This window comes from Meles meles, chromosome 8 (assembly GCF_922984935.1).
Source record: "Meles meles chromosome 8, mMelMel3.1 paternal haplotype, whole genome shotgun sequence".
Lineage (NCBI taxonomy): Eukaryota > Metazoa > Chordata > Mammalia > Carnivora > Mustelidae > Meles > Meles meles.
In genome coordinates this window covers 15,979,917-15,993,101 of record NC_060073.1, presented here as the reverse complement: position 1 = coordinate 15,993,101, position 13,185 = coordinate 15,979,917, and the positions used below count along the sequence as shown (strand labels likewise).

Here is a 13,185-nt window from a genome sequence, read left to right as displayed (position 1 = left end):
CTAGGGCTTTTTCCTCTTTTTTAGAACCATCACTTAATATTTCTTGTATTGCAGGCTTGGTGGTCACATACTATTTTTTTTTTTTTTTTTTTTTGGTCACATACTATTTTAAACCTATCCTTCTTGGAGCTCTTTTTCTCTCCATGCATTTTGAATGTCAGTCTTGCTGGATAAAGTATTCTTGGCTGCACGTTCTTCTCATTTAGTGCCCTGAATACTTCTTCCCAGCCCTTTCTGGCTTGCCATGTTTCTGTGGACATGTCTGATATTATTCTGATGGGCTTTCCTCTCTATGTAAGGAATCTCCACTTTCTAGCTGCTTTCAAGAGCTCTTGTCTAAAATTATGATTCATCATTTTCACAATCAGGTGGCTTGAGGTCTTTCTAGATTCTATGATCTAGGAAATCTTTCTACCTCTAAGACATGAACACCAGTTCCATTTGCCATATTGGGAAAATTTTCATGGAGAATTTGTTCAACTATATCCTCTAGTCTTCTTTCTTTCTCCTCCCCATCAGGGATCCCAATAATTCTGACATTAGAACATTTCGTAGTATAATTAATTTCCCTAATTCTGTTTTCATGGCTTCTAAGCTGTTTGTTCCAGGCTTCTTCCTGATCCTTCTTCTCTATCAGTTTGTCCTCTAGATTACTAATTCCATCTTCTGCCTCAGTTTTCCTAGCTGTTAGAAAATTTAGATTAGATTGAAACTCATTGAGAGCATTGTACCATCATCCCTGGTGGCTTTTACTTCTTCCCTAATCAGTTCCATTTTGTCATTAAAGGCTTTCTCCAACCTAGCCATTGCCTGGGTTATTGTTAGCCTGAATTCCCTTTCCGACATACTCTTTATGTCCATATGTAATAGCCCTGATGGAGAGGACATCATCTCTTTATTTTCCTCTTTTGGGCATTCCTCCTCCTAATTATTTTTGTGAGAGATGGCGGACAGAATGTGTAGCTGAGTGTATCAACCATGGTGCAGGCAAGATGCACTCAGGAACGCTTTTGTCCACTGGCAACTTCTGGCCCTGTAGAGATCCAGAAGTCTATAATTCTAATCTCAGACTGAATTTATGGGTGAACAGAGTTCTTTGGTAGATAATCAGCTCACTTTAGCTAGTACCTCCTACTTCTCCACCATCTTGTCACCTCTCCTCACACAGCCCTCAGACAGTCCCAGGTAAATGAAGAGAAGACCCTAGGAGCAGCATTCAAATTGTGCAAATGACTTTTGGTACTAACCCCAAATGTCTGCATGCCAGTGTCTACAAATGAATTTTTTTTTTTTTTAATTTTTATTTCTTTGACAGAGAGAAATCACAACTAGGCAGAGAGGCAGGCAGAGAGAGAGGAGGAAGCAGGCTCCCTGCCAAGCAGAGAGCCCCATGCGGGGCTCGATCCCAGGATCCTGGGACCATGACCTGAGCTGAAGGCAGAGGCTTTAACCCACTGAGCCACCCAGGCGCCCCTACAAATGAATTTTTTAAATCCAGTATCTATTTGTTATTTATGAGTACTAACTATGAAATTAAACTATGCATCTATTGGCCTTATATCTTGAAATTTTGCTAAACTCACATTATAATTAGGAGAACTAAAAATCGTCTGTACTCACATTCAAATGATGTGTGTGCATGTATGTGTTGTGTGTGTCTGTGGGCATGTCTGCTAATGTAATAGTGTTATATACACTTGCCTCCAAGGTAGTATTAAAGCACTTATAATTATTGTGGTTATATTAAAAAGAGATTAGTACATCAGGGTTGTTAAGTATAGCAAAAAGGACATGGACAAAAATCTGGAGGGAAGGCATTAACTATTATAATCTGAAATAATCTTGGTTCTGCTGTTAATTAGCATCTTGATCTTGGCAGGAACCTTAACCTCTCTATGTTTCTATTACATTATGTATAAACTAAGTATAAAATCAATAGCAGGAATTATCTTACAGGTTTGTGGTGGGGGTTAAATCAGCAAATGTCTGCAAAAATACTCAGAGCCATTGAATATTCAATTTAGTAAATATAGTTATTGTTATTATTACCATCAACCTAAGTCTTTGACCCTGTCTCCTCATCATAAAATGGATGGAATAATACCACCCACACAGGATGTTATCAGTATTCAATGTGATCCTGTGAACAGAGCACTTGCTACTATTCTGTGAAGATAGCAATCAGTTAGTGGATTGTACACACACATACACACACACACACACATATATATGATTCTATATTGTATATATAACACATGCATAAGTTATATACATATAGACATATATAGTCATATGCATTAAAATACTATTTTTATGGACCCTACAGAAAGTATGAGTTGTAAGAGAATATTTTGAACAACTCTATGCTAAATTTAAAAAGACTGACAATGCCAGTTTTTGGTGATGTTGTAGGGAAACAGAAACTCTCACACATTGCTGGTGGAAATATAACATAGCACTACCACTTTGAGAAAACTTGACAATTATTTGATATTTGAAAACACTTGACAATTATTTGATATGTTAAAATACACGTAACATGGGGTGATTGTGTGGCTCAGTTGGTTAAGCCTCTGCCTTTGGCTTAGGTCTCACTCCTGGGATCTAGCCCCACATTGGCCTCCCAGGTCTGTGGAAGTCTGCTTCTCCCTCTCCCAATTCATCTGCTTGTATTCCCTCTCTTGCTCTGTCTCTTTCTGTCAAATATATATATAAAATCTTTTAGAAAAGTTAAAATAAAATACACAATGTATACATCAGCAATTCCACTCTTAGGTATCAATTGAAGGGAAATGATAATTTATGTCCACAAGAAGGCTTGTACATGAGTGTTCACATTTCATCATTCACTAGGGCCACTGACTAGACAAAATTCCAATGCCCATCGGCTAGAATAAGTATACAAAATATGGTAAAGCCATACAGTGGCACAGTATTCTTACTAAAGAAGAACAAACAGCCAATAATACAATGTGATAAACCTCTAAAACAGTATGGTAAGAGAAAAAGATAATATTTTCTTTTGGATGTTATGAAGTATGTGGCTTCACAAATGAATCAAGAGATAAACTGAGGTGTCCTTGAGATTCCCTAATCTCTGATCAAAGTTCTGTGGATTCATTATGTCCCAGTAGTAGTGGTCAATGCACATAAGACTTGGATCATCAGTTCCATCTTGTACCCAGAAGTGACAATTTTCACAGTAAATGTAGCTGTTACCACTCACCTCAGTGGAGTTTATACCCCATTTTTAAACTTAGTCCTTGTAGTTCTTCTTCCCTTAGTAGCTTTCCATTCTCTTCAGAGATGATTCTCTCTTTTCCATCTTTGCTACCTTATCTTCTGGGAACACGTGTCTGTTATGTCACTCCTTCCCACCCACAAAACTGGCATTCACATGTTTCTCTGAACTGTGAAGAGTCTACTTGTAAAATGTGGGTCCTCAGGCCTAAAGAACCAAGGAAACAATATTCCAACAGACAATTCTGTCTCCATTGCTCACACCTCAGAAACTGTGTGCAATGTCCCAGTGCCCTTAGAATACTGGAACTTTATGTAAGAAATTTTTTGTCTGTAGAATTCATCATAAGTTGACCAGAGCACACATTTTTGATTTTAGAATTCACAGTGATGGATAGGACTCAATATCGTTATGTCAGGTCAAACATGGCATAGATTCTGAACCTGTCATATTTTAATTGTGAGGTTTGGACCACTTGGCTTCAAGTCCATGAGCCTTCTTGAATTAATTAATCTGCACATTTCGGATAAGAAAATGACTCAGAGGGGTGTTTTTTGTTTGTTTGTTTGTTCGTTTACCATTCACCCATTAGAAAGGCCAAAATATGGGACACTATCACCAACAGATGCTGGTGAGGATGTGGAATAACTGGAATTCTCATTTATTGCTGATAGAAAAGCAAAATGGTGCAGTCATTTGAGAAGACATTTTGTCAGCTTTTACAGAGCTAAAACAATTTAGCAATCCCATTCCTTGATTTTTACACAAAGGAGTTGAAAATTTATGTCCACAAAACAACCTGCATACGCAGTTTAACAGCAGCTTTATTCACAATTGTCCATACAACTGGAAGCAGCCAAGACATCCTTCCGTAAGTGAGGATAGACAAACTACATCATCACACAATGGAGTATTATTCATTGCCAAGAGAAATGAGCTACAGGCCATGAAAAGGTGTGAAGACACTTCCAATATGTTCCCCATGGTAGCTGGCATTCAACTCCATCACAGATATGAGACTCATCTTGATCTTGTCTGTCACTAACTTTCTAGTTTCATGTCTTGCTAACTAGACTTTTAGGAGCTCAGTGTCCAGCTTATAACCTGACACATAGTAGAAGCTCAATAATAATTATTGAATGAATAGATCAGCCAGTAGCCACAACGTACTGAAATGATTAGATTTTTCTTTTTCAGTCCCTGGCTTTTGTTATGCATCCTCTCCTAGGAATCCTCTCAGAAAAACACATGCTTATTCACTCTGATGATTCCCCTTCAATTTTCATTCCCCTTTTTCACACGTTTTCATGTAGGAAATTTTCCTGACTCCCTGGTCTTTGTTGTGTGTCCCTCAAACAGGCTTTCATTGCCCCCTGTGCTGCCACCACCTGCCCATTTATAACATGGTCTTATCATTTTCTGTTCCCCTCTGAGTGTCTCAGTAGATCTGAAACTCCCTGAAGGCAAGACCCTAGTTCCTCTGTACTTACCTCTGAAGACCAGCAACCATCAATGTGTCTGAAACATTTGTTGGGCTCAAGAAATTTCTATTGGTGAATGAATGAGAGAAATATTAAATGAATGGAATATATTTACCCTGAAGTTGTTTTGTGTGTAGATAGCAGCACATATTTTTAAAACAATAATTCATAATGAAACATTTCCAAGAAGTAAATAATTAACAGAGAAAAATGACATGAACAACTCAAATTCAGACTTTACCATAAATTATACTGGATGTGTTGGATATCCATATGAGGAAAAAAGAATCTAAACCACAACCTCACCTCACACCATACACAAAAATAAGTTTGAAATGAGTCTGAGGTCTACATGTTAAAGCTAAATCTATCGAAACTGCTAAATAAATATTTTTGATCTCAGGAGTAGACCAATATTTATTAGATACAAAATAATCATGAACCATAAGAAAAAAAATTAAAATTGGAGTTTGTCATAGTTTTAAAACTCAGTGCTTATCAGGTAACACCACTTTGAAAAATGACGAGGCAATCCATGAATTACGTGAAAATTTTAAAGATATACATAACACACATATGACAAACACTTGTATTATATGTGAAGAACATTTAGATCTTAGTAATAAGGAAACCAGAACCCCTTAGGTTTAAATAATTATGCAATCTACTTGAACAAAAATGTATAAAAAAAGGTATACAAATGGCTAATTATAAGATGAAAAAAAATCTCAGCGTTATTAGTCATCAGAGAAAACACATTAAATCCACAACAATACATCACCACAGTTCTCCTAGAGTTACTCAAAGGAAACAGTACTAAGTTACATAGAGGTAGAATGATTGGGACTCATCTTGTGTTTTGATCTGCCTCCACAATATTAATGGAGCCTAGTATTCTATGCTGAACAAACCATGAATCCCAAAGATAACTAGCTGGGAGCTTTTTAGAGTTTGTTTTTACTCCCTGTCTGCTAGTGATTGTGAAAACAAACAAACAAAAACAGCTTTTGGAGTCAAGAACCTTAAAATGCCGGCCATTGATTTCATGCCCTCACTGCTCTAGCTCTCAAGTAATCTGAAGCAGGTTCCAGAGAAGTTACATTATTGATAAGGAGGCAAAAGTTCTCTCTGTGACATGAATCAATAGGCTAACCACATCACAGGTCACCACACTGGAATTATGCCATTTTTCTACTTGCCTAACATTTTGCTTTCTTAGAAGCTCGGGTTCATTTAGAGAAAGGATATTCCTATGTGTTTGGATTTCAAGTACAGGACATGAAACTCCCTATTCAAGACTAAATGTTTGTCAAACATGTCTCTTCAGCATGCTTTCTAAGACAAATCCTTGCTATGAGAGGAGATAATTAATTCCTGGAAGAAAAAGTAGCAACACCATGGCAAGGTCTTTGAACCTATAGAAAACTCTTTAAATATGCATGCAGTGTAAAATGAATATGATTTCTGTTGATTCCATTTGCAGAACAAGATTCATATGGTCAGAATGAGCCATTTAAATGTGCTTACTCCATATATCTTGTTTCTTGCCTATGGGACCAGGGCGATCTGTAGATGATGTCTCTGTATTTTTTCCAAAATAATCCATTCGAAATTCAAATTGTAAGTATTCTGTAAAAGCTTTTTGAGGCTTTAGGCTAGAAGGGAAGCTTTTGATTGATAAAAACCCTTTCTTAAAAACTTGATTTGGTATCAAATTATTTGACTAGTCTCTTACTGGGTATGCCTTATCTTTCATATTGAAAGTTACCTATCTGAGAGGAGGTCAGTTTGAAGATGGGATTATTTCTGAACACCTCCAAACATCATTAAGATCTTCTAAGTCTGTAAGGTAAGTCTTCAATATTTCTGATACATCTTAAATACTATTGCCTCCCATATATATTAATCATTGTTTTAGTTCCTTCAAATATAGTATTCAAGTATTCCATCTTGCCCCATTTCTTGATAAGATAGTTGGTAAATATCATTCATCCAAACTGACAGAAAAAATTTTGAAACTCAAAGAGTTGAAGCCAATTGTAGGACCCTGCTCTTTGTCACCAAACAGCATGCTTTTGCAATGAGACAGTTAATTTAATAATCTAGACTAATCATGAGAATGAAAACACAATGGAAATCACTTCTCACATAGAAAAGGCACAAGTATGAATAATAAATGACATCAATAATCAATAAATATCCAGGCATGAATGGAAAATTCTTTCTAGAAACAAAGGCTACGTATAATTGAGTCTGTGTGCCTTCTTTAAAAATAAAATTGGAGGGGCGCCTGGGTGGTTCAGTGGGTTAAAGCCTCTGCCTTTGGCTCAGGTCATGATCCCAGGGTTCTGGTCTCTCTGTTGAGTGGGGAGCCTGTTTCCTCCTCTCTTTCCTTCTCTGCCTGTCTCTCTGCCTACTTGTGATCTCTGTCTGTCAAATTAAAAAAAAAATTTTTTTAAATAAATAATAATTAAAAAAAATAAAATTAAAATTGGAGAGGATTCTTCCTGAACTTCTTGCACAGTTAAATGATTAGATAATTATCACTCTAAATGTCAATAATTCCTAAATGCTAGTTAATTACACAGTTACAAAATAGATGAGAGTCCTCTGTGCATATAACATGGTGGTGATATGTTCAAGTAGGTTTCCTTAAACAATTCTCATGAAAATCTTTCATATGGATATGATTAATCTTGCTTTATAGATGAGGAAACAAGTATGTAATGTGCTACAAAGGTACTCCAGATAAAAGAAGATGCAAGTGGAAAAATTGGAATTCTAACTTTATCTTTTTGATAAAAAAGATTTTCAAACCAAAGCACTTAACCATGATGGAAATCCTTTTCAACATTGAACAGATAGTTTGAAAACTTGATTGAAAACTAAACAAACAACCAAACAAACAAAAAACAAAAAATGCAAAACAAAACAAAAAAACCCAAAAACTGAAAACCAAAAAGAAAACAAAACAAAAATCCAAAACAATGCAACACAAAACAAAACAAAACAAAAACAGATGGTTTGCTTTGAGGATGGATTAGAGTAGGGAGAACTAAGTATAAAGGAGAAGTCAAGATAAAAAGAGCTTTCAATGAACACAGTACCACATTTTTTATTATTTATTTATTTATTTATTTAAATTTATTTATTTGACAGAGAGAGAGGTCACAAGTAGGCAGAGAGGCAGACAGAGAGGCAGGCAGAGAGAGAGGGGGAAGCAGGCTCCCCGCCAAGCAGAGAGCCCAATGCGGGGCTCGATCCCTGGATCCTGAGATCATGACTTGAGCTGAAGGCAGAGGCTTAAACCACTGAGCCACCCAGGCGCCCCCCACACTTTTTATTTTTATTTGATTTTGTAAGTTTTGATTTCTTTTTACTTGATTATTGGGAGTTCAAGCATTTCTCTGTGTGTGTGTGTGTGTGTGTCCTAATGAAATTGTGCTATAGACACGTGCCTTCAATGTAGTAATAAAGCAATTATAATTATTGTGACCATATAAATAACTAGTTCAATGTTGTTAATTATAATAATATAGCACATGGGTAATAATTTGAAGGAAAACCATGAAGAAGTATAATCTGAACTAATCTTAGTTCTTGATCTTTATTAGCATCTTGATCTTGGCAGGATCTTTACCTCTTCTATGTTTCTATTACTTAACATGTAAAATAATTGTCAAAACAAGAGCTGGAATTATCCTACAGGTTTGTGGTGGGAATTAAATCGGCAAAAATCTGCAAAAAATCTGAAGGCCACTAAATACTCAATTTTAGTAAATATTGTTATTGTTATTATTACCATCAAGCTAATTCTCTGACACTGATTCCTCATCTCAAAATGGATGGAATAATACCAAACAAATGGGATGTTATCAGTATTTATTGAGATCCTATATATACAACACTTGCTATTATACAATGAACATATTAATCAATTATTAAACTCTCTCTCTATATATGTATATTTATATATTAAACTCTCTCTATATGTATATATAATTAGCAAAAATAATACTATTGTATATAAAAATGAACATTATTAATTATTTTTATAGTAGCTTTTGTATACTTAACATACTCACAACCAACACCCTGTTATTACTATGTCAGCTATAATAAATAATCTCTTAACTGGGGTTTCTGTCTCTGGCTTCCAACCTCTTATTAACCTCACTCAACTTTATCCAAGACACATGAAGATCTTTATTAAAATTTTATCCCTTATTATCTCTTCCTCTAATTCCTCTTCACTTTCGCATGTATATTCTCATTGTCTTCTACTGGTTTCCCATTTCCTACGGATAAAGGGAAAATTCCTAACATTACATTCATAGCTTTTACATCATAAACTTCCTCCATTTTCTTTCTTAGCTGCCAGTGTGTATTCAATTGACTACTTCCTGTTACATAACTAATCACCTCAGATGATGAAGTGTGCACAAATGATCTCCTGCCTGTGTGTTTAAAAAGTTCCCCATGGGCAAACTCAACAGAAACTTCAACTAGTAAATAATTTATGTAATCTTAAAGAACTCATAATTTATTTTCTATCTCAGAAAACAACATGAGTATCAGCAATTCAATAGAATCTAAGTATGTAGTGCTTACTAGATGGAAAGCTTAATACATTCCAGGTTACATTAATAAAAAGGAATTTTTTCAGGTAATGCAATTATTCATAATATGAAATAATGGAGAATAGAAACAACGTGACAGAGTTTGTTCTACTGGGGCTCACAGAGAATCCGAAGATGCAGAAAATCATATTTGTCATCTTTTTGATGATTTATATCATCTCTGAGGTAGGAAATATACTCACCGTGGTCACTATCACTACCAGTCCATTATTGGGGTCTCCCATGTACTATTTCCTGGCCTATCTCTCTTTCATTGATGCCTGCTATTCTTCTGTTAATACCCCTAAACTGATCATAGATTCACTCCGTGAAAAGAAGACCACCACATTCAATGCATGTATAATCCAAATCTTTGGAGAACATTTCTTTGCAGGTGCTGATATCATCCTACTTACTGTGATGGCCTATGACTGCTATGTGGCCATCTGCAAGCCATTGCACTACACGACCATCATGAATCGGCAGGTGTGTGGCCTGTTAATGGGAGTGGCGTGGGTGGGAGGTTTTCTTCATGGAGCCATACAGATCCTCTTTATCATCCCTTTACTCTTCTGTGGCCCTAATGTCATAGATCACTTTATGTGTGATCTGAACCCTTTGCTCAATCTTGCCTGCACTGATACACACACGCTAGGCCTCTTCTGCACAGATACACACACGCTAGGCCTCTTCGTTGCTGCCAACAGTGGTTTCATTTGTGTCTTCCTCTTCCTCCTCTTGATCATCTCCTATGTGGTCATTCTGTACTCCCTAAGGAACCACAGCTTGGAGGCAAGGCGCAAAGCCCTCTCCACCTGTGTCTCCCACATCACAGTAGTTATCCTATTCTTTGTGCCTTGCATTTTTGTGTACATGAGATCAGCAATTACTTTATCTACTGATAAAACAGTTTCAGTGTTCTACACTATGATAACACCGATGTTAAACCCCTTAATCTATACCTTAAGAAATGATCAGATGAAAAATGCCATTAGGAAATTGTGTAGTAGAAGAGTTATTTCAAGTGAGAAATAAATATGCCTGGAGCTCAGCACTGATTCAATGAAAACAAAGGTCAAAAGGACATTTTGGAAGTTCTCAGAATGGATACCTACCAAATAAAGAGAAAATAAACTACTATGAATGCTACCTTCTGAACTGAGTTGAGCAGAAATGTGTGCAAGAAAGAAAAAAACTAACCATAGCTTTTTACATATATACATATATATACATACATATGTACAGCATGTAAGCTAAGAAGAGTCTCATATCGTGATACAGCTACATGCCAAGTACCATGGGGAATGCATTGGAAATGTCTTCATAACTTTTCATGGCCTGGAGCTCATTTGTCTTGGCAATGAATAATACTCCACTGTCTGATGTTGCAGTTTATCTATCCTCACCTACTGAAGGACGTCTTGGCTGCTTCCAATTGTATGGACAATTGTGAATAAAGATGCTGTTAAACATGTGTATGCAGGTTTTTTGTTGACATAAGTTTTTAACTCCTTTGGGTAAATGACAAGGAGTAGGATTGCTAAATTCTTTTAGTTCTTTAAAAAACTGACAAAATGTCTTCCCAGTTGGTGGCACCATTTTGCTTTCCCATCAACAATAAATGATAGTTCTTGTTCCACATCCTCACCAGTATCTGTTGTGGATGATGACCCATATTTTTGCCATCCTTATGGATGTATTGTTAAAAAACCTCCTTTGAAAAATTAAAAAAACAAAACAAAACAAAACAAAAAACCTCCTCTGTGTCATTTGCTTATCCAAAATGTGCAGATTAAGTAATTCAAGAAGGCCCGTGGACTTGAAGCCAATTGGTATAAACCTCAGAATTAAAATATGACATGTTCAGAATCGATGGCATGCATGTTTGACCTGACCTAAAGATATGGAGCCCCATCTATCACTATGAATTCTAAGATCAAAAGAGTGTGCTCTGGTAAACTTATGAAGAATTCTACATACAACAAATGCTTAATTGAAGTTACATGATTCCAAGGACACTGGGTCATTACCCAGAGTTACTGGGGTGTGAGCAATGGAATCAGAATTGTCTGTTAGAATACTGTTTCCTTTGTTCTTCACGTCCAAGGACTCACATTTCACAAGTAAACACATTACCATTCAGAGAAAAATGTAAATGCCAGTTTTCTGGGTTGGAAGGAGTGACATAACAGACACGTGTTCCCACATGATAAGGTAGCAAAGATGGGAAAGAGAGAATCATCTCTGAAGAGACTGAACAGCTATTAAGGGAAGAAGGAGTACAGGGGATGAGATTAAAAATGTTGGGTAAGGGGACCTGGGTGACTCAGTCATTAAGGGTTTGCCTTTGGCTCAAGTCATGATCCCAGGGTCCTGGGATCAAGCCCTGCGTTGGGCTCCCTGCTTGGCGGAAAGCCTGCTTCTTCCTCTCCCGCTTTCCTTGCTTGTGTTCCCTCTCTTGCTGTTTCTCTCTTTCTGACAAATAAATACATAAAATCTTTTAAAAAATAAGTAAAATAAAAAGGGAAGATAAACAGCTGAGGTGAGTGGAAACCAATACATTTACCATGAAAACTTTCATTTCTGGGTACAGAAAGGAACTAAGGATCCAAGTTTTATTCACATTGACAGCTACTGTTGGGACTTAATGAATCTGCAGAGCTTTGGTCAGAGATCTAGGGAATTTCAAGCACACCTCAATTTTTCCTTCATCCATTTATGATACCACATGACATAACCAGGAGAGAAATAGACTTTAAAAAAATATACTTTTAAAAGATGATACTATCTTCTTCCTTTACCATACTGTTTTAGAGGTTTATCACATTGTATTATTAGCAGTTTGTTCCTCTTTAGAAAGAATAGTTTCCCACTGTATGTGTCTACCACACTTTGTGTACTTATTCGCTAGCTGCTGGACATTTGAATTGTGTCCATGTAAGGACCATAGTGAATTATGCTCTGTGAACACTCATGTAGAAGACTTAGGGTGGACATAAATGATCATTTCTCTTGGGTTGATACCTAAGATTGAAATTGCTGAGTTATAAGATAAGTGTATGCTAGCATTTTCAGAAACTGACAAAGAATTTTTCAAAGTGCTGGTGCTATATGACATTTCCACAAGCAATGTATGAGTGTTCCCATTTCTCCACAAACTCAACAACACCAGTCATTTCAGTCATTTTTTAAAAATATAGTTAGCATTTATTTAGTATTTATTTATTTATAGGGAAAATTGCTAGCATTGTTACAGTCAGGGTTTTTTTTTTCAAGTTTTTATGTAAATTCCAATTAGTTAACATACAGTGTAATATTAGTTTCAGGTGTAGAATTTAATAATCCAACACTGCTATTCAATACCTCCTGCTCTGGCTAAACTAAAGTGTAGTAATAATTAGGTGGTAACAAGTGTTCTATTGATGTAATAATGTATTTTGTGTTTGAACACAAGCTAAGGATTTACCTCTAAGCATTGGCATATTTTTTTGATAAATAGTGTTTGTATTAACTTTATTTTTAATTATTCTCTAATTTCTACTTTGATTTCTTTTCACTTTTCATTTAAAATGTTTCTAAATTAGCATATATTTGCAATTGAAAGTTACCCTCTTATTATGGTTTCATACCTTATCTGCATTGTCATTAGATACATTGCTCTGAATGACTCAGATATTTTGACACTTGTTGAGAATATACATATGGCATTAAATAGGATGAATTATTTTAAAGACTGTATTTATTTATTTGACAGACAGAAATCACAAGTAGGCAGAGAGGCAGGCAAAGAGAGAGAGGGAAGTAAGCTTCCTTCTGAACAGAGTGCTCAAGGCGGGGCCGGATC

The 13,185-nt window shown here is 36.1% G+C and overlaps 1 protein-coding gene across 1 annotated transcript; it reads left to right on the top strand.

The window, feature by feature from the left end:
- Positions 1–9,416: 9,416 nt before the first annotated feature.
- LOC123949607 (olfactory receptor 4C46-like) lies at positions 9,417–10,376 on the top strand. Its single transcript, XM_046017154.1, has one exon. The coding sequence runs from the start codon at positions 9,417–9,419 to the stop codon at positions 10,374–10,376; it is 960 nt and encodes a 319-aa protein (XP_045873110.1).
- Positions 10,377–13,185: the final 2,809 nt, after the last annotated feature.

Bases quoted from the DNA above. Each gene is read 5' to 3' on its own strand.
- LOC123949607 (XM_046017154.1), top strand. From the start codon at position 9,417: ATGGAGAATAGAAACAACGTGACAGAGTTTGTTCTACTGGGGCTCACA.